Genomic DNA, 19,816 nt, shown 5'->3' on the forward strand with positions numbered 1-19,816 from the left:
TTTGTTGGTGCTGTGCTTTTGTCTTACGGTTTGGCTTGTCGTCTTGTTAGGGGAAAGAATTTTTGGAAACGCTACAGATTCCGCAAATTAAACTTTGGTTACCAGGACCACAGATTTTGTTGACTTCTATAACCTTTAAGTCTTTATATATAAATTAAGCTTGTAACTTGTAACTTCACTCACATCTGAGCTTTTAGTTTCCTTACATAATTTTCAAACCTTTTTTATAAAACATGTACGGACATCTCTACATCACATTGCTGTTCATGTTCATTTTTTCTGGCATTTTTACTTTTCGGGTAACTGCTCCTATTTTACTGCTAAATGTTTTGTGCCCTGTCTCCCCCTGTGCCTCGATTACTTTTTTATTTGTCGTCGAAGGTTGTTGTCACGTTCGGCGAGAACATTTTCACGTATTTGAAATATTTTCTTAAAATTACCCAATTTTCTTTGTGTTGCATCTAACGAAAATAAAAAGGAATACTGAGAAAGTACCTTCCTGCAACTGGACAGGTTAACTTTCCCTGTCTTTGCCATTTAATTGAAGCTTGCTTAGTGTTAAGGAACATAAACAAAGCGACCAAATCTTTCCCTTTCCTTCTTTAAGACACATGAATAAGCAGTCTTTCGTTTGATTTTGAAACAAATATGTTTTATTAATGAATTTCCACTCGTGCACTTCACAATTCTGCGTTCGGTTTTGGATCGCACATTGAATGAGGCTTAAAGATATTTACAGAGATTTCTCCTCTTCGTCTGGCATTTAAATTCAGTTGAAGTTACTTTATGGCATTTGATTTGAGTTGAGTTGTAAATAATTCCTATTTGCTTACGTGGCAGCTTGTTAGGTTTGAATTGTTTACGGTTTCACATAGAGTTTATCGTATAGATTCGAATGCATTTAGTTTTTTATGTTTATGCCTTTTTATACATCTAAAAGTTGTTATTTAAATACACAAATAATTTACACTTACAATTACCACACATTTATGTTTTGTTTTTCGAATTAACCGTAATTCAATTTATAGTTTTTTTTAGTATTTTTGCATTGTTTTTAAGTGTTTTGTTTTTAGTAATTTTTCAGTTAATTGCAGTTAATGGCGTCGATATTAAATAAGACTTAAAAAACAGTTACAGTTGACAACAATGCAAATTTATATATGTGTGTGTATTTTATCTATGCTTAAATTCGCATTCGCACACGCACTCACATATTCAGACGCTCACAATTGTACTCAATTAGCATTTGAATGTCCGCTCATCGATAATTAAATGTATAATTAATATTTTTTCAATTGTTTTTCGCTTACTATTAAAATTGGCTCTGGCATTTTGTTTTGTTTTGTTCATCTCGATTCTGTGATTTTTGTTTTGTTGCTGCTGCTGACATCTTAACTTTAATTTAGTTAGCTCATAATCATATTTACAGACAGAATTTATGGACAGTGGGAAAACAGTATGGAGACCATGGACAAAGCGCATTTCTATTTACACAATAAAATCCATTTCACTTCACTTCGTTTGATTTGTTTCATTTCACTTAATTTCAATTTTGAATGGCGTTCAAATTTGTTATTAAGGCTTCATCACAATCATTTTGCTATTGTTTAAATTTGTTTTCATTACTCATGCTCTTTTGATCTTTACTATTGTTTCTAACATTAGGCTAACTAAACTGTTTTCATTTTCGCTGGATGTTGGCTAAGTCGAACCCGGAATGTTATTAGTTTTTGCAGGAAGGATCAAACACACACAGAAGCACTCACTCGCTTTTAGTTAATACCCATTAGACTTTGGCAATTCATATAAATGTACGATATGTTTTTGTTAGTTTTAAGACTTTTCCAACAGTCACCAAGTTTTAATTTCTTAATTTGATTTGTTTTCTCTCCTTCCGTTACTTGTTTTTTTTTTTGTTTAATTTTAAATTAAGTGCTTTTTTGGTTTGCGTTTATGTGATTTCTTATCTGTAACATTATTCAAGTTTAACTAATTACAATTTTACATTATTTGATGCATGCTCAACGAACAACAAAAGTTTATAAAAAGAAGACATATTTTAGTTTAAACAGATTTGCGAGACAGTTTTACAGTACATGGCGAAAGTATTGATAGGAATAAGCCAAAAAAAAAGAAGAGAAATTGAGTTGAAATTTACGTTCAACTGATAACGCTCTATTATTTTATAAAAGCAACTATTTTTTTTTAAAAAGATTATTGCGGAGAATAATTGAGACATATATATTTTAAAGTATTCAATTACTTGGACGCTCATACTTTCGCCACGCACTGTACTGCTCACACTTAATCCCTAAAATTATTTTTATTTTTCCTTAGCTAACACATTCTTACACATTTTTATTTTTCCTATTTATTTAAAATTATGCATTACTTTTATTGTTAAACTCGTATTTTGCCTTGATCAACTTTTGTTGAAGGATTTTTCATTCTTCTCATTTTGTCCTCTATTCTGTGATATTTAAATTCTGTTTTTGCGTGAGTGAGCTTAACAATTATTAACATACAATACAGTTACATAAATATATATTTAACATTAACTATTTACAATTGGTTTGTTTTCTTTCGACACGGGTCTTAACATTTCCGAAGAGAGTTAAAACATTTGCACGCTTTTTCACATACAATTTTTCACGACCGCACACAATAAAGTTTTAAGTAATTGTAATTTATGCCCTAGATAGTTTTGGTTTTTTGATACAAATTAAATTCATGAAAGCTTTTGTTAACGGCATAAACAAATTATCTTCATTTCTTTCGTTTTTCTTGGATTTTTATATTTTTTTGCATTCTCTGTTTTTAATTTTCAGTGTGTTTCTTTGTTTCTTTTTCTATGCAAAGCGAAGACGGAAAAATCGGTGAAAAGTGTGTGTTGTGGAGGGAAAGAGCCGCCTTAGTGGCTTAATGCAGCTACCGTGCACTCAATGCCATTTTCCCCAGCAGCGTCGCGGATTTTCCGGCTCTCGCACTGCGCTTTTCCTCCTCGCGGCCAGCCAGCAACTCACTCGCCTCCGGAGCTCCACCGTTCGCCATCCCAGCGGGAGCAGTCCGATCCATCGATATCTTATCCACATTCATGTCCTTGGCGATCCCCTGCGCCAGGTTCGATGCCAATGCCACCACCACCGCCAGCGACACCAGGAGCAGGACGAGCGGTGATGCTGTGGAGGGCGGCGGAGCCGTGGAACTGGCTGCATTGGGGTGGACGAACAAGAGCGATAAGATTTTGGTCACAAATAGTTCCCGGTAAGACGTACCTTGGACGGGATCGGCGCGCGAGTTGCTGGCATAGGCCGTTTCCCGGGACTCGAGCGCTGGCGCCTTCTGCGGCCGGTCGCCCTCCACGGACTCCTCGTTGCTCCGCCAATACAAGGTCGACAACTCGGCTATGCACTGCAAGATCCAACAGATTGGGGTTAGCTGACTGAACTTTCGAAATACCATTAAACTTTCGCGACTCCACAGTGGCCAAAAACAAATGTGAACTAAAATCTTTAGGCCCCTTTCAAACTTATAAACTCAAACGCATTATCTGAAATCAGGCCTATACTTTCTTTAAACTTAAAACAATTCTGAAAATAAGAAAATATTTTCACACAACAGAAAGAAATTATAATATTGTGTATGAAATTTTATAAAATGGTCACTTCAAAATGGTGCTACAGAAATTACCTTGGCCTTGAACTGATTTATAAAGGAGTCAATGAGTATGAAATAAAAAATAGCTTTCATCCATGGATTTTTCGTATTAAAATTATATTTTTATTGTATATAACTTATTTTAAGACACCTTTATAAGTGATTTCAAAACCCTGGTGATTTCTGATCTTAATAAAACATTTTTAATTAATTTGTTTATGGTAAACTGTTAAACACACAGTTGCAAAATATTATTAAAACATAAAATTTTTATTTTTTGTTTATACCCAAACCATGTTCAAAATTGTTTTTGGAATTGTTTTGAGCCAAAAAGTTCGACAGTTGAAGTAATTTCAAATGCAACACTCACCTTAAGTTTCATGTCGCCATTGCGGAAGTGTTTCTGTTCCACTCGGAATTGTAGGCCCAGTACAGAGGTCTCCAGACCGTCGCGTCCCGAAACGATGGTGTTGTATTTGCGCAGCTTCTGCAGGTCAGCGGGCTCTCCATTCACTTGCCAGGATAGGTTTACGGCGGGTTTCGATCGTCCGGCGGTGCAATTGACCTTTACATAATCTCCAACCTGGTAACGCGGTCGTCCGCCACTGATTTTTGGTGCTCCTTGATCGGGCAGAACTAGAAGTCCAATGGAAATAAGTAAAAAACATCAGTTTAAAGGCTTGCCGTTTAACGAAATCGGGCAACTGGAAATTTCATTTACGGCCGCAGACATTTGGCGGTGACTGTGGACGGCGGGAGTTAGTAACTGAATTTTGCTATAAAACCATAGCAACCAGAGAAACAACAAGGGAGCTGACATAGGGACGGCTCCAAAGGGAAAAGAAACCCAGCGGAGCGCAGCCGGAAATTCAATAAAAGTTCCAGCCGCTGATGCACAGACGGACTTTGGCTAAAATTACAAACAGCAAGCAAAAAATAAATATGATAAAAATGCAGAAGCCCCATCAAAAAGTCTAGCTGAAGTGTCAACACTCTGAAATTCACTTTATCAATATTTTAGAACTAAAAGCAAATGGTATTTATCTCTTAGGCATTTATTGTAACTTTTTTAATTGAATCTTGTTTAGTTTTTAAGGGCATTAAGTTATTGTCAGAGCACTTTTAAGATTAAAAAGAATTGATTAGAAAAAATTTATGAAAATGCCTCTTTCTGCTAAATTTAAACACATCAGAGTCTGTGTCCCAAAATAAATCTAAGTCTGACCACCCAGTTAAAATGGCCTTAACGAGAGATCCGCAGGAATCTCTGTGGATCTCCGGGCTTCACAAACGGAAACGGAAATGGTTTCGACTTGTTGTTGCTGTTGTTGGCCTGGCTGTTGTTGTTTGCCTAAGGGGCCCCGAAAAATAGCATCTGTGGGTGGAATTCGGACTGCGTTGCGTTGGTATGGTTGAATGCTGGCTGGTGGGCGGTGAGTTGTGAGTTGGGAGTTGTGAGCCGTGGCATATGCCCGGCTCGTTCTGTTGGCGAAGCTTTTAAAAACTTTGATTGAAAGCCAAACATAACCAGTCGGGACGGGACCGCAGCAGTATGAGCAGCAACAAAACAACCGAAAGCCAGAAAACAAAAGCACAACAAAAGCCCCCGGTTAGAACAAAGACCTAGTCCACGTTAAACAATAAAAGGGAGACAGCCATAGCGAAATGGGGGCGGTGGGAGCAGGAGAGGGCGTGTTGGCACGCCCACACAAAAGTTTTATAATTGAACAAACGAAATGTCAACGCCAGTTCATAGAGCACCCCACTGCACGTGTGGTGGTAAGTGGGAGTACAAGAAGTGTGGTGTACACGTAACAAAATTATTTAATAATTATACCAATTTTTTATACTCATAAAACGTTTTTAAGAAAATTAAAATTACAATATCTAAGTTAAAAATAATTAATTAACAACAAGAGTCTCATTAAATTACTCTGTAAAAGCTTGTTTTCTTTAAAAGCTTTAAGAAAATATATCTTCTGAAATTGGTTATATAAAAAAAAAATATATATACTTGAAAATAAAAAGTATTATGAATATTATATATATAAATTGTTTTTTGTGCTGAAAAAAAAGAAGAACAGGATAATAACTCGCGTCTTAAAGCTACTGCTTTAGTTGTTGTTTTGTTTGTGTTTTCAGTTTTGTGGCGGCGTCTTAAGAAAATTTTTGGAATTGCCCTGCAGAAAATTTTGGTCATGACAGGAGCCATTGGACCCTGGGACAGACAACTTCCAAAATTAAGTTAAACTGTTAAGCTCTGGCAAGTTTTGCCAGGGGGCGAAAGTGGGAGTCCGGAGGAAGTTCACTAAGCTTATTTGGCATTAGAAGCATGAAATCAAATGAAGCCTGTCAAATGCACTGCAAATGCTTTTTGACTAAGCAAACACAATTCCGATTGAATAAAGCTGATTGGTTCAGGCTGCTGGAATCAGGTAGAGCTAGTAAACGAACGTAGCCAAGGCCAAGCTTAAGTCAATGGCACGGCCGGGAATTCGATGGCGATTAACGGACTAAGTGTGTTTACCTGATTAGTTTCTTTATTCAAACGAAAACTTCCTCGAAGTTTTGTTGGTTAAGTGTTAAATGAAGCTTGAGGTTTTCAACAGCGATTTCTCAAAATCCAATTTCTTTACAACTCTTTAAAAAATTAAAGTTTTCCTTGCAGCATTTCAATCAACAGTATCCGAAACACCTTTTCCTGTTATTTGTCAAAGTGTTTTAATTACTTTTCTTCTACACGTTTAACCCAAAAGTGATTTTTGGAGTTGAATTACTCATACTGACTAAAATATGACAAAACATTGATTAAAAATTGACATAAAACATATAATAAACTCCTAAATTGAAAGAATTAAAAAACAGTTTATTAAATAAATAAAAAATTATTATTATTAAATTCTTAAATAACATTAAGAACCAAAATATAAGACTAAGTATGTCTAAGGCCAGCTGAAAACATAAAATTAACAAATCACAAAAATTGCGATGAAAAAATACAAATAAAACTCTGATTTATTGATAAAACACTTAATACAAATTACAAATTTTAGTCCAAAACAAAAAACACTGTCACTGTTTGTGTTATTTTAATGCATAAAATAGTATAGATTAACTGGAAAATTTAGGTAGCATTTTATTCAGGTAAAATGAAAACACTCTAAGGAAAATTAACAAAATCCGTAAACACGAAACTGAAACCGTTTTATAGGGTTAATCCTGATACTCGCCATCCTGTGACAACTTTCAGGAGTCAAAGTCAAAGCGAGAGTCGGTTACCGACCGACAGGACCCCGTTCCCCGCTCTTAGCCACAGCATCTGGGCCACCAGCAGTCGACGCCAAATGGCCGCAATTTCTAATTAGAGTTATAAGTTTTCGCTCGACTCCGCACTAGCTGTATACATATAGACGGCATGGGCGTGGGGTAGTGCAGAGGGAATATATATATGCTACTTACACACAACAATCATGTCGCCGTGCTCGGTGACCGTTTGGAAAGAGGGCGCTTCGCCAGAAACCTCGCACCGGAAGCGGCCCGCCGACTGCAGATTGACGTTACGCAGCGTAACAATTGCGTCGCTCGAGTTGTGCAACTGCAATTAAAAACGAAAGCGAAAAAGAATGGTCATAATGAGGGGGAAATATCAGATGGGAAAGTGTTTTCCCGGCTCGAAGTATTTAATTCCCTAAACAGGATATGAGGCACTGATTTCTCCTGCACCATTAGCAGTAGGTCTCAAACTATTAAATATTTTTAAAAACAAATACTTCTTATTTTTTACAAAGTCAGTTTTTAAAAATGTTTTATTGTTTGTGTCACAAAGTTTAGAGAATTTCAGAGTATACAGTATTAATCACTAAATTTCTTAAATAATATTTATTTGTACATATAAGCCATATTCTGATTACCTACCAAATTTTGTACTAAATTAAAATTGGTTCCCAAAGTAAATTTACCTTATTATAAGAATAAAAGATTTTAAAAATCTATATTATATATATTTATTTAATTATCTTGCAATCGAAATTCAAAATTTAAATAATTAATATATTTATATATATTTATATAATATATTATATATATTTATTCAACCTACCTAATTTTGTTTTAATATTAAGCCAACAAGTTATTAAAAATAAAAATATAAATAGCAAATGCCCCAAAAAAACATATTCCGCTTAGGTGAGATGTGGTAAATGGGGCACACTAAAAATACAAACTTAAGCAAAGACAGTGTCTCGATGAAGTAAAAATACCTTCAATTAGGGTACAAAGAAGAAGACTTTGTCGAGTCGAGAGAGAAATCGTTGAGTGATGGCGACGCTGCAGAGGGCTGGTTAAAATTAATGTAACGAAAAGTGGGCAAAAAGTTGCAGTCCCACGGAAAAACCCCCCTTTTTTCTGTGACTCTTGGCGTTGTCATTGGCAGTTTCAATACCATCAGCCAGGGGCGTTGCGAGAGAGGGATCGGCGGGGGAGTGGCCTAGGCAGCCACTTTGGACGTTAATGTAACGTAATTGCTTTTGAAAACTGCCGCAGCTTCGCTTGTTTTTCAGGCTGCCCTTCTTTTTACTCGTTCTTCTTGTATTTCGCATTTGTTTTTTGTTTTTTATAAATGCCTTTTAAATGTCCGAGATGTCCGACGCCTTCTACTCCTTTAAAAAATCCCCCCTCAAAGGGTCATTGCTGAATGTCTGACCGAAAAAGGGTTAGGCAAATATTTCACTTGAACTTAAAGCCATTAAATCCGGGTCCAAATGGGAACGGGGATTGGGGAAGCGTTAAGGAGATCAGCTGCCTGTTGTTTAACCCTCGAAAGCCCCGCACCACCCACACTTTGTTATCTGGCCAAGCAGAAAAGTGCACTTTGTTATCTTTTATTGCGCATTCTTTGCCGGCCCACCCCCTCTCCTTGTTGTTTTAACCTAATTTATAGTTTACCACACAAACACACGGACACAAGGTAGAGTTGAGCCCAGGTAAACCGCACGTCTAAGTCCTAAGTTACCCGGAGTAACGGCCAACTATTGCCCAACTGCAATAAAACAAGGCGAAACGGCAACCAAAACCCCTTGCCCATTTATCTCCCCGCCGCAGTCACTCAAATCGATTATGCTAAAACAATATCCAGCAAATGTAGCCAGCACCCATACTCTCGAAAAGCACCGGGCACATCAATTGGTTATCGCTAACTGGCATCTTCTGTAGCTCCCATCGTACTCGTCCTCACTCGCAACATCAAAAACTTTACCGCCAGGCAGCGAAAAGAACAGTGCACAGTGGGGTGCATATAATAATGAAGTGCTTAAAATCAGGACCAAAATAATATATTTAAAAATTTGTATTTGTATTCGTACTCATAAGAGTTTACAAATAAAAGAGATTTTTGATTAGTTTGCAAAAAAAAAAACGAATATAAGATCTAATATCTATTTTTTTTCAAGATGTGCAAAAAAAAAAAATTTTTGATCATTTAATAAAAAGAAGTAAAAAAAGTTAGTTCGCTTAATTTTTTTGTTCATCGCTGACATTAGGTCATCCACCAAATATGAAAAAATTCGCTGGAACAAATAATTGTTTTTTTTTGATTAGAGCATAATGGTGTTGCCCCCATTGTGCCACCGAACGGAAATCGTTTAGCGGTAATGTGGAGCGTGGATTGTGGAGTGTGGAATCCGCTGCGGCAAGGGTAACGCGCTTTATGGACACTCTGGCGACCACGCCCACTACCGCCGGCAAACGCAAAAGCGCAACTTGAAATATTTATTGCACTTTACGAGCGACGGAGACGGACTGAGCCGGAGCGGGATGGAGCATATGCAAGAATGGGAAAGCAGATTTCACTTTTTCGGTAGCCAAATGGAGGAAATGCAGAGAAAGCGGGTCGAGATTTGGGGAAGGAAAAGCGAGCGAGGCATGTCGAATGTAACCATCAACTGACTGCGAATGTCTGCTCACGTGCTTATCTGAAACTCGCTTTTCCCATTCCCCTCTTTCACCCACAGCATTTCGCTTTTCCGATTTTCCAGCGGTTTGGGGTTTCGGTGGGTTAACGTCTAGTGCATTGTTACGTGCCAAAGTTTTAGTGGCTAAAATAATGGAGCAACGCCAAAAGAAGTGTCCTACACTACACTCATTCCATTTTTGCGGTCGATTTAACAGTTCGATCTACGAATGTTTTATCTTCCTTGACATATGTTTGGCATGCCACTTATATTTGCTCTTGAAACTCTATACTTGGCTTTAAGCGTTCCTCGAAGTAAATGTAAAACAGGATTGGTAATGCCTGAGACAAAAGGAATCTCAAGGCATAATAAACTGAAAACTTTGTTGAGTCCTAGGAAGCGTATACCTGAGGTATGTGCTGTGCCTTTGCCTTGAGTGTGTAATTTTGGCAACAAAAAACTGAAGGTGAAGTTTTGGCATTGAAAACTTTTAAAACTATTATCTTGCTTTCTACGGAATAATCTTAAATAACAAAGCTTCGGGCAGTTTTAAAACATTTTAGTCAGTTCCTTGATCCACACATATAACTTCAAATTTATTTAACTGTTAGCTAGATAACAAATAAAATTAGTGTGCTAAAGGGTTTGAATAAATGCAAAAAAAAACATGTTCTTAAGAAACATAATTAAATGGATTTAACTTTGTTTATTTTTATTTCGTAATCTAAAACTTTTATTATCTTTATCTTATCTTTATCTATATGTCTTACCTAATGAAACATTTTTCATTTGAGTTATCAAAATCCCAGTCTAACGCCAAGTTTCTTGCCTAGCTTTCCCAACTTCTAGCTACGATACCAAACGCTTAGTCTAGAACTTCTTTTGTGTGTTAGTTTAGAGACAAGGACTCACCAATCCGTGGTGTTGTCTTTCCTTTCCCCTTCTAAAATCACCTTAACCGCCGCACAAAACAATTCGGTTTCTTCCCTACACAAACGGCATAAAAGAAAATGGGGAGTGATGTACACAGAAACAAATCTGAAGTATAAAATATTTAACTGATCCCTGATACAATTTTAAACTAGATTTTATATTTATTTAAAAACATTATAGTGCTTAAATATGCTTATTAATTTAATGTGTAAAGATAGGATTATATTCTTTCCTCGGCTTATGTTTATATTATTGATAATTAATGCAGACATTTTTTCCGACACTCGTATGAAAAGCTTTTTCTGTGTAAGAATAAAAAGAATTAAAGAAGTATGAGAGACCTGGCGCACTGCATTTTTGTTTCGGCAGACACCACAAAAGTATGCAACGTTGTTTTTAATGTTTTGTTTCAGTACCACGCCAGCACAAACTATGTTTTTTTCAATGCCTTAGCTGTAAGGGGATATATATGAGGATATACTCACATCCACGATAACACCGGGCAAAAGGAAGGTCTGGGCGGGCGGCATGTCCCTCGGCACATAGCGGTAGAACTCGTTGCCATCCTTGTACCATTTCACGGAGTAGAGGGCCTCGCCGTCCAGATCGTACAGGCACTCCAACTGCGCCGGGGAGTCCTTAATTACGTACTTCGGAATGCGAACCTCGGTCAGTTTCAGGCCAGCAACGCTGAAATCTGCAATAAAATTAAAGAAGGAAGGTTAAATGAGTTAAAGCGTGCTTAAATTAAGTAATTAGAGTACAAGGGCATTGTGAAAAGGTTTGGGTTTAAGCTCGTAAATTAAACAACAGATAAGGTAAAATGAGCCTATTTTCAATATTAACATTGCCAAAGAATAATTTAAATATCTTATTTACAAATTTTTATTAACGTTCATATAATAACAACAAAATATAGTTTCATTATTTACAAGTCTGAAAAGCAAATTCCGATTATGTATACATTCAAAAAAAATTTTCCTTTTTATTTATTTTATTGTTACTCTGATAGCTTTGGATCACATCAATTTTTTACTACTCTGTAAAATGTTAAAGCCTTCTGAGAGAGAAAATAAACAAAAAAAGTGTACGAAATATTCCATTAGTGAATAAATCGCTTTTCGCAAACCATTTAAATTTTTGTTTTGTTTTATCTTTTCAGGTGCTTGAAAACTTTAATTGGCTGTGGGAGTCAGATGATGGCGCCTGATTGATTTATGTAGCTGCACATTTTTAATTAATTACCAAAGTTTATTTTCACTAGAGCCTGTGTCAACCGACCGACAAAATGAGCGATGGACTCGTCCCGAGCTCTTTAGTGCATAATGTATGTTTTGTATAATTTATAAAAAACATTTTACCAGTTTATCGACAACTCTTTCTCGTTTAATTTGCTAGAGTGCTCCGCAGCAGAGTGGTTATTTGTTTTTATATTATATTATATAGATTAATAAGTCAATGCGTTGACAGGGAATGATGTTTCGCTTCGACGACATGATTGAGGGTCCCCGATTCACATATTAAGTTGGGCGGGGCACACAACTTTTGCCGCTCAATGTGGCTTTGCCACAGTTTACCCACTTGGCTCGACTCGTTTTGATTCTTATACCATTTTATGGCAAACTTGTTTATTGTCAATATTGACAATGATACACGCTCGCACACAGTGGGCGTGGCAGAGATGTTTTATAGAGATATAGGACATATAGCCATCGCACACCCATCCACTCTTTTCGGCGTTTCCCACATTATTACACAGCCCGAGGATGACTGCTCTCTTGGCTTTCCCAAACCAGAGTTTTCTTGCTTTCCACCAATCGTTGCACACTACAAGTGTAATAAAATGTAAGAGGATATTATTGTTCACAAAGGCAAGGACAAGGCAGCACACACACAGGCGCATATCAATCACTATGACCACATCTGTATCCATATCCTTATCTTTACCTAAAGCCTTAGCTATGACTTGCAATTGTTGTAACTCCAGTTCAGTCCACTTGAGTTCAGTTGAATGCAATATCATGTCCAGTCGATGACAGAACATCTTTCAGATCAAAAGATGGTGAGGGACATTTTGACAAAAAGTCATTCATGATTTGCAATTAACTTATGGATAAGCCATTCAAACTGATTGAATTACTGTGCAGGAAATGGGATAAAAATGACGAACAAATACTTAAAGGTCAATCCGAATTTTTTTTTTTATTAAATCAGGTATTTAGTATAATTTAAAGGAGAAGAAGATGTAATATAAGAATTACATGTGTTTAATCAATAACACTAAAGCGAACAACAAAGCTGGCATCAGGGCTGCCAATAAACAGGATTTGCACAGATGCCAGAATCTTTAAGCACACGTGTGTACGGTTACATAAACGTAAACTTGTAACCATGGAGATGCGTACAGAAAGACAACCAGGTGGGAGAGTAAGAAGTACTTTAAGCTGCCACTTGCAGCAACTACCTTGCCACAATTTGCAGCAAAAGTTGCAACAAATGACAGTCAGCTGGGGAGGAGAAAAGCTGGCAGGCAACGCTGCGGAGAAAGGAATGCAGAGACTGTGGGACATTAATGAGACTGCATGGGTGAAGTTGTTGGTAGAGATTCTCTACACAAGCACCATGTCCTCTATGCGAAATGAACTCCTTTGGCGAACTTGCTGGCCAGCATCCAAAACAAAGAAAAATGCGCACGGGAAAAAGGGAAAATAAATACAGGAAAACGGAAAACAAACAGAAAAATTCTCATTTTATTTAGTTTTCCAGCGAATTTAGGTTACAAGCTTCCCTCTTCCATGCGCTGCTCTCATTAATTCTGCTTAAGAGTCGAACTGCAAATGGAACTGTGACGCAAAAGAAGTAGCCCATCCAAAAAAAATGTACTACAGTCAAGTCCTGGGACCGAAGACTTACTATCTAGTCGTAAACATTTAACAGCATCTAAAGAAAATCTCATAACAATAAACATGCACCACTGATCTTAAGGACTTAACTAAACTTAAAGGCAAAAATAATTAAGAACTAAACATTAAATTTAAAAACTCAAAATGTCATGTTATATTGAAACGAAACATGATTGGCATGAAATCCTAGAGAAATTGGACAAGTGTTTAACGCCAAAAGTGTTTAGTGAAAAGATTTTCATTTCTCATTGAAAGATATTGCAATTTATAACGAGGTCGCACTGTAGCCATCCATAGAAGAAGACAAGCAGCTGAAGCATTAATAGAGGCAGCAGCAGTTTCACCAAAAGTTTCGCTTTTTGGGTAATTTCAGTAACTTTGTCATTCGGGTGCCTTGACACACTCACAAACACAGTTGATATACACACACACACACACACACACACACACACAGACACACCAACACACTCACATCGCACATGCAGAATGTCAACAGGGCACACAATAGCTGTTCTTGTATCCTTTGGATCTTGCCGGAGTTGAAGTTCGGGTTTGAGTGGAATTAATATGCTCAGGCTGCGACCTTTGCCAAGTCAAAAATCAATTTCCCCATCATCAACACTATGCGAAAAAGTCGATCTAAAAAGAGTATTTAATTATTTGTACAACTTTATCTTTATTTGCAATTATCAGAACATGAACATGTAATTAATTATACCGCTTAAATTATTATAAAGGTTTTTCCTGAATCTTAGAATAGGTTTATTATGCCACCTTATAGAGGATTTATAGGATTTTTTAAGTAAAATTATCCTGTTCGTTTAAATATTATAAACATTTTTTTTATTTTCCTTATTTTCTCTAGCTCTAAATGAAACCTAATTTTTTCTGTGCACTCGCATCGAGAAAAGTAAATTTCGCTTTCTTTGCTGCTGCTTTTTCTTCTGTCAACTTTTTCTGTGGGCGACAAAAGTTTCCTTTCATACTTCATTGGGGTTAAGTGATTAAATTTGCAAAGGACACAAAAATACCCAGAAATGTTCGCTGAAGAAGTAACTAAAAGAGGGTGCGTAAAGTAAATTGTGAAAATGAATCAGCATAGAATGAAGTAAAATAAACTTTTGCACATATGACACGAAAATTTATGCCGGTCTTACCCACGATGATCTTATTTCCCCCTTTTTATGACATTATATGCGTGCATAATTGCTAACAAGTCGAAACTTTTGGTGGCAAATGCTTTCAGGCAGTTTGTTTTAGTTCTTAAAGGGAACGATATGTTACTGTATGATAATCCATCTATTTACTATTTCCCAGGAACATTCAGCTCTAGATTAAATATTTTAAGTAAATAATTATAAATAAAAAATACTTTTTGGTCAAACTTCTAAGACAAATTGAAAATCTTTTTGCGGCGAAGTAATGGTTAGTTTTCCGTATTAGAATGTAAATGCTCATTATTTTTAATTTCTATAAACCTTGTAATAAATAAATAATTTTTGAAACAACAAATAGCTTGTTAACGTTCTAATTTCTTATAGAAATGTTTCATTTTAAATTTCTTAATGCACAAGTTCTAATTTACTACGCTATTACTCCCATAATCTCTTATATTTGCGATCTCGCCCACTGTGCCTTTTAATAGGCGACAAATCATGTTCGATTCCGTTTTGCCTTTGGGGATGTTCTCAAAAATGTCCCATGCTCATCTGTTGCTGCAGCGCCCCCTGGCGGTGCTTGTTTAAGCTGTCATCGGTTTCGAAAGGTCCTGAATTTTATGGCGATGGTCGGGGAAGTGCGAGTGCTTGGGGCAGGTCACTGTATCGCTACACTACAGCCGGACATCTTTAATCTTTGGCAAAAAGTTAGTCTCGTTAGGGTGTGGGCCTTTTTCTAAGACCGAGCCGTTTTTTTCCACCCATTTGTCCCCCTTGTTTTTCCCCTAGGATACCTCTATTTTTTTGGATCCTCGAGGCCGGTTCAGGCTTAATATCCGCTGCCAGCGCTGCCATTGTTGTTTGCTGGTGCTCGTCTTTGGTTTATTAGTAGTTCGTGCCAGGACACCGAGGATGCCAGGATGCCAGGATACCAGGGCAGTAGATGAAAGGAGCCGGCAGCAGAAGCTGTTTGCCTATGTAAATGTCTGCACATGAACCAGGACTCTGGACTACGGACCATTCGCATCCGCATCCGCACTCGCATACCCATCCTCCGACTTATCCTGCCAGCCAGGACAAACAATGGCAGTGCGTGTGCATGGTCCTGGTTGGTGGCTAGGCTCCTACACTCACCCCACTGTGGCCAGTGCCCGAGGTAGCAATATTTGCTTTCTCCGCTCTCATCATTTGCATATAATGGCTCTGTAAAAGTTCATAAGGACAGTATAAGGCGGTCGGGAATGCGGGGAAATCCCTGCAATTCGATTGCGGAATTTAATAAAAACCCGTTGCAGGCTATGCATTTCCTGGGATTGAAAATTACTACAGTAGAAGCTCGGCAACAGCGAAAATAACAATTTGGCCAGCATTATTGGCTGATTTAATATTAGTAGGAATTCTATAAGGAAAAACTTTTGTTTGCCTTTGATTTTTTATAATGGATTTGTTTTTTAGCTTTAAGAGCCCAATAAATCCCTTTAAATCTGTATAAACTAGGCATATTTATAAAAGTTAAAATTTGACTGCTTAAATAAAATTGAAATATTAAAATTCCCCTTAAAATCTAACTTTTTGTTAAATTCAGAACATGTATATTTTAGTGTATATTATGAAATGTATTTAAATGTTTGTTATGGGATGGTTTCAAAAGGAATTGCTACAGTAAAATTAAACGATACAACAAAAATTGGATCTAATCTAACTGAGCCAAATCCGAAATAGGAAAGGGTTAAGCGTTGAAAGGCAACCAACAATTTTTGCAGCAAAAATATTTTGACCAGCTCAGATTCTGACTCAGCCGTGCTATCTGTTTTTTTAGACCCCCTGGGATGAGCAAATATTCGCGACTCTCGCTTGGCCTGACTTTAATGTGTTCGGGGGCCGAGGGGCGGCGTCTGCCTTGGGGGCGTGGCAGGCAGCGCAACAATTACTTCAGCCTTCCCTGGGGCAACATCAAAAACTGGGTGGGGGAGGAAAAAAATGCTGAGGGAAAAATTGTACGGAAAATGAAAAGAAAACAATGCGAAATGATGATTAGGGGGAAGGTATGGGGCAACTGGACCCGGAACTGGGATTCGGATTCCGCAGGGCCTCGGTGCAAATGGAGGTTAAACTGGACCATGACTGTAGCCCCCATTCGACCTCAGTTTTCCCCAGCCCCACGGTTGCATAAATATTAAATTGCTGAGACAATAAGATAAGAATACAGCCTGGACTTGATTAGGGCCAGGGAATAAAAGAAAAGGGGCGTAGCATTTTTTATCCATAATTTTGTGGGGGGAGGCTGCTTTTTAAATTTGTGTGAATTTGGCTGGCCTCCGTCCTGTTGGATTTAAAATAAAAGGGATGGGGAACAGTCATTCAAATTAGCTTTGGGTTGAATTTATTTGATTTCGTTTGATTGGATAAGTTGCTATAAAGTTATTGTACCCTCAAAAGTCACATATATTTCGTTATAATTAAATTCATGAAATTTCATAAATACTTATTAACGTCTAAGATTTTGTCACATTTTCACACAATACATTTATACAATAATTACTATCTTTTTTTTGCAATCCATGTTTCTTCTAGGATCATTCCGTATTACTAACATCTTTTTATATTTGGGTATCCTTGCTTTTCGTCATCAATGTAATGCCTTTCTTCCTCCATGAATTTCAATAAACCTATCCCAACACATGAACAACCTATATATCCTTGCCTTTGTCCATGTTTATTGATAAACCATGATTTACTCTCATTATTTGCTTTGCCCATACCCATACGCAGATCCAGCAAGGACGAGTCAATTTGCAATTGTGTTGGTGCTAAGCAATTTTCCCACACATCAATGCCAACATCTACTGAAGCAACAGAATCAACAACAAGCAGAATAGCAACTGAAACTGGCTGGCCGTCATTTGAGTAACGCCATTATATTCATTAGCAGCACACACAATCGCACTTTGGTGCACTTGAAAATATTTATAAGTCAGACAATTATTTTCGAAAAGAAGCCTTAAAAAATTAAATGTGTTCTGATCAGAAGGTAATATTAAATTTAAAACAGACATTTTATTAAAAATACACACTAAAACAAATAAAAAACTTTTGATCGAAACATTTCAGTTTTATCTGTTACCATATATTTGAGAGCGGATTTTTACATTTTCTCCGGTGTGTAACCCTCTTTTTCTAGTATACTCAGCGGCTCAGTAACCAAATTGTTGCCATTGCCATGCATTGCACATTCCTTTTTCTATATGCCATCTGAGCTTCCCCTCCCCAATGAACGATTATATTTATACACATGTGTGTGAGCTGGTTTTTCCTTCCAGCGGCTGTGTTTATTTTGGTGCTTCCTTTGCCTCACCACCACCCCCGAATTTTCCATCTATCCCCCTTTACTCAGCTGCTGAAGTTTGTTTGCTCTACTGTGTTTTCTTTTCTGTTGCTGCTGTTGTGTTATTTTCGCTGACTGGCGTCAGTAATTTGCTCCTTATTGAGATGTTTGTTTATTTACCGAGCAATTTGTATTCATTGTGCGGCCCAAAGAGGCAGGGGCCTGCTCCTGCGGGGGGAGATGTGGGGCTTGGATCCCTCAAGTTTACGATGTGCTTCTATGTTGGCCTTGGTAAGTTATAGTTTCCGCAACTCATTTGGCCGCTTTGGTTGGCTGGAATTGATTTTTATGCCGCCATCAGCTGGTCAGAAGTCTTTCCTCGTTCCTTTTGGTTAATTTAATTGTTTATTTTGGTGGTTTTCTCATTGCGGAGAGAGCGATTTGGCCAGACTACGACCATTAGCCAGCTGAGTTAATTTATTTGCAATTAGTAGTATTTTTTTTATGCGCTCAAAGCATAAGCTTGTTTGTGTGGTGTGTTGCTTTTGATTACCTTTTTGTGTTCCTCAGGGATTTATAAAGGAAAAGGCTGAATTCGAGATGCTTAACCTTTTTAAATAACTGCAACTCTGTAACTTTCTCCATGTACTACAATCTGAGCTCATGATAACACAACGGATTCTGTGCTTTAAATTCCCAGAACCCCTTCCTCACCTACTCCTTTTAATTTATATACAAATGAGCTTCGAGCCTTGAGGTAAGACCAAAGTTTTTACTAGAAATTGTCCAACAAAAACGGTTGGAACTCTGTGTGATATGCAATTCACATAATACAACAACCAAAACTTTAGCTGCACTTGAACTTTGGACGAAGTGTGAGAGGAACAGCTATACGGTGGCCGAAAGAGAAGGGTATATGGGTGTAAAGAGAGAGGGGGAGAGTTGCACACGTCGCCTCTGGGCAGAAGCTGAAACATTTTGCTAATGGAGCTTAAAATTTATGTAAGCTATTGTCGAGCTCCAGCCCGGCATCCCCCAAAATCTGGACCCCTTTCGCCCACCGTCCATTTCATGCATGCAAAAGTGCAGTGGAGCAGTGAGAGAGCGGTAAAAGGGGGTCGGCAAAAACATATTGCATACTTTTGTGCATGCAAGCTGAAAATTAAAAGCGCTTACGTTGGCACAAAAAGCAAGAGAAGAGCCAAAGAACAGGAGGAAACCGAATAACGACAAACGAGAAGCAAATGAAACGAATGCGTACCCAATGCACCACCCCCATTTTCATCGACCCCTTCACCCACTGGAAGTAAATGAAGCTGTCTTGCTATGCGATTTTCCACTACCAACCACATTTTTTCTTTATCAACAAAACCGCAGTGGCTGCGAAAAAAGGAAAATTATAATTCGAGGTTGTTAATAACCGGCGGCTAGTAAAGCAAAGGAATCAAAGTGTAAACCCCCAAAACTTTACTGTTTTCAATTAAAACATTATTTTTTTAATGAAAATATTTTTAAATAAATTAATTTATGTATATGCTATTTTAATTCAGAAAAAAAAGTAGTTTTACTTGCTTTCCAACTAAAATATTAAACTGACTTTATTAAAAGTTGCATTCATAGAAAACAAGAAAGTTTTAAGCCATTCCTCTAATTAGCTTATAATAATTGCAATTTACAGTTCGTAGAAAAAAACTTATTTGATAGTGGCTGTTATAACGAGGGCATCCAGCAAATAAAAAAGAACAACTCAGAAGAAGAGAAAAACGGACTTATAACAGCTTTTGACTTTTGTCTGCTTTCTCTGCTCTTTTTTGTTTTTCTTATGACTCTTGGCACGAACTGCAGCTGTTGGTGCTGATGATACTGATGCTGATGACGATGCTGACGATAATG

General features: G+C 37.3%; 1 protein-coding gene across 2 annotated transcripts in view; it reads right to left on the reverse strand.

Annotated features, from left to right (window-relative positions):
- Positions 1 to 654: 654 nt before the first annotated feature.
- Positions 655 to 19,816, reverse strand: part of LOC128261586 (uncharacterized) — a 78,060-nt gene continuing 58,898 nt past the window's right edge. The window contains exons 3-7 of one of the 2 annotated variants that reach the window (XM_052995363.1): positions 11,024 to 11,235; positions 7,117 to 7,252; positions 4,028 to 4,293; positions 3,276 to 3,411; positions 655 to 3,209 (exon numbers count right to left, since the gene is read on the reverse strand). In XM_052995363.1, the coding sequence (XP_052851323.1) occupies positions 2,929 to 3,209; positions 3,276 to 3,411; positions 4,028 to 4,293; positions 7,117 to 7,252; positions 11,024 to 11,235 (1,031 nt within the window). In that variant the 3' untranslated portion in view covers positions 655 to 2,928. Of the gene's footprint in view, positions 3,412 to 4,027; positions 4,294 to 7,116; positions 7,253 to 11,023; positions 11,236 to 19,816 lie in introns of both variants that reach the window. The other variant, XM_052995362.1, reaches the window with a different exon arrangement.

This window comes from Drosophila gunungcola, unplaced genomic scaffold, assembly GCF_025200985.1.
Source record: "Drosophila gunungcola strain Sukarami unplaced genomic scaffold, Dgunungcola_SK_2 000001F, whole genome shotgun sequence".
Classification (NCBI taxonomy): domain Eukaryota; kingdom Metazoa; phylum Arthropoda; class Insecta; order Diptera; family Drosophilidae; genus Drosophila; species Drosophila gunungcola.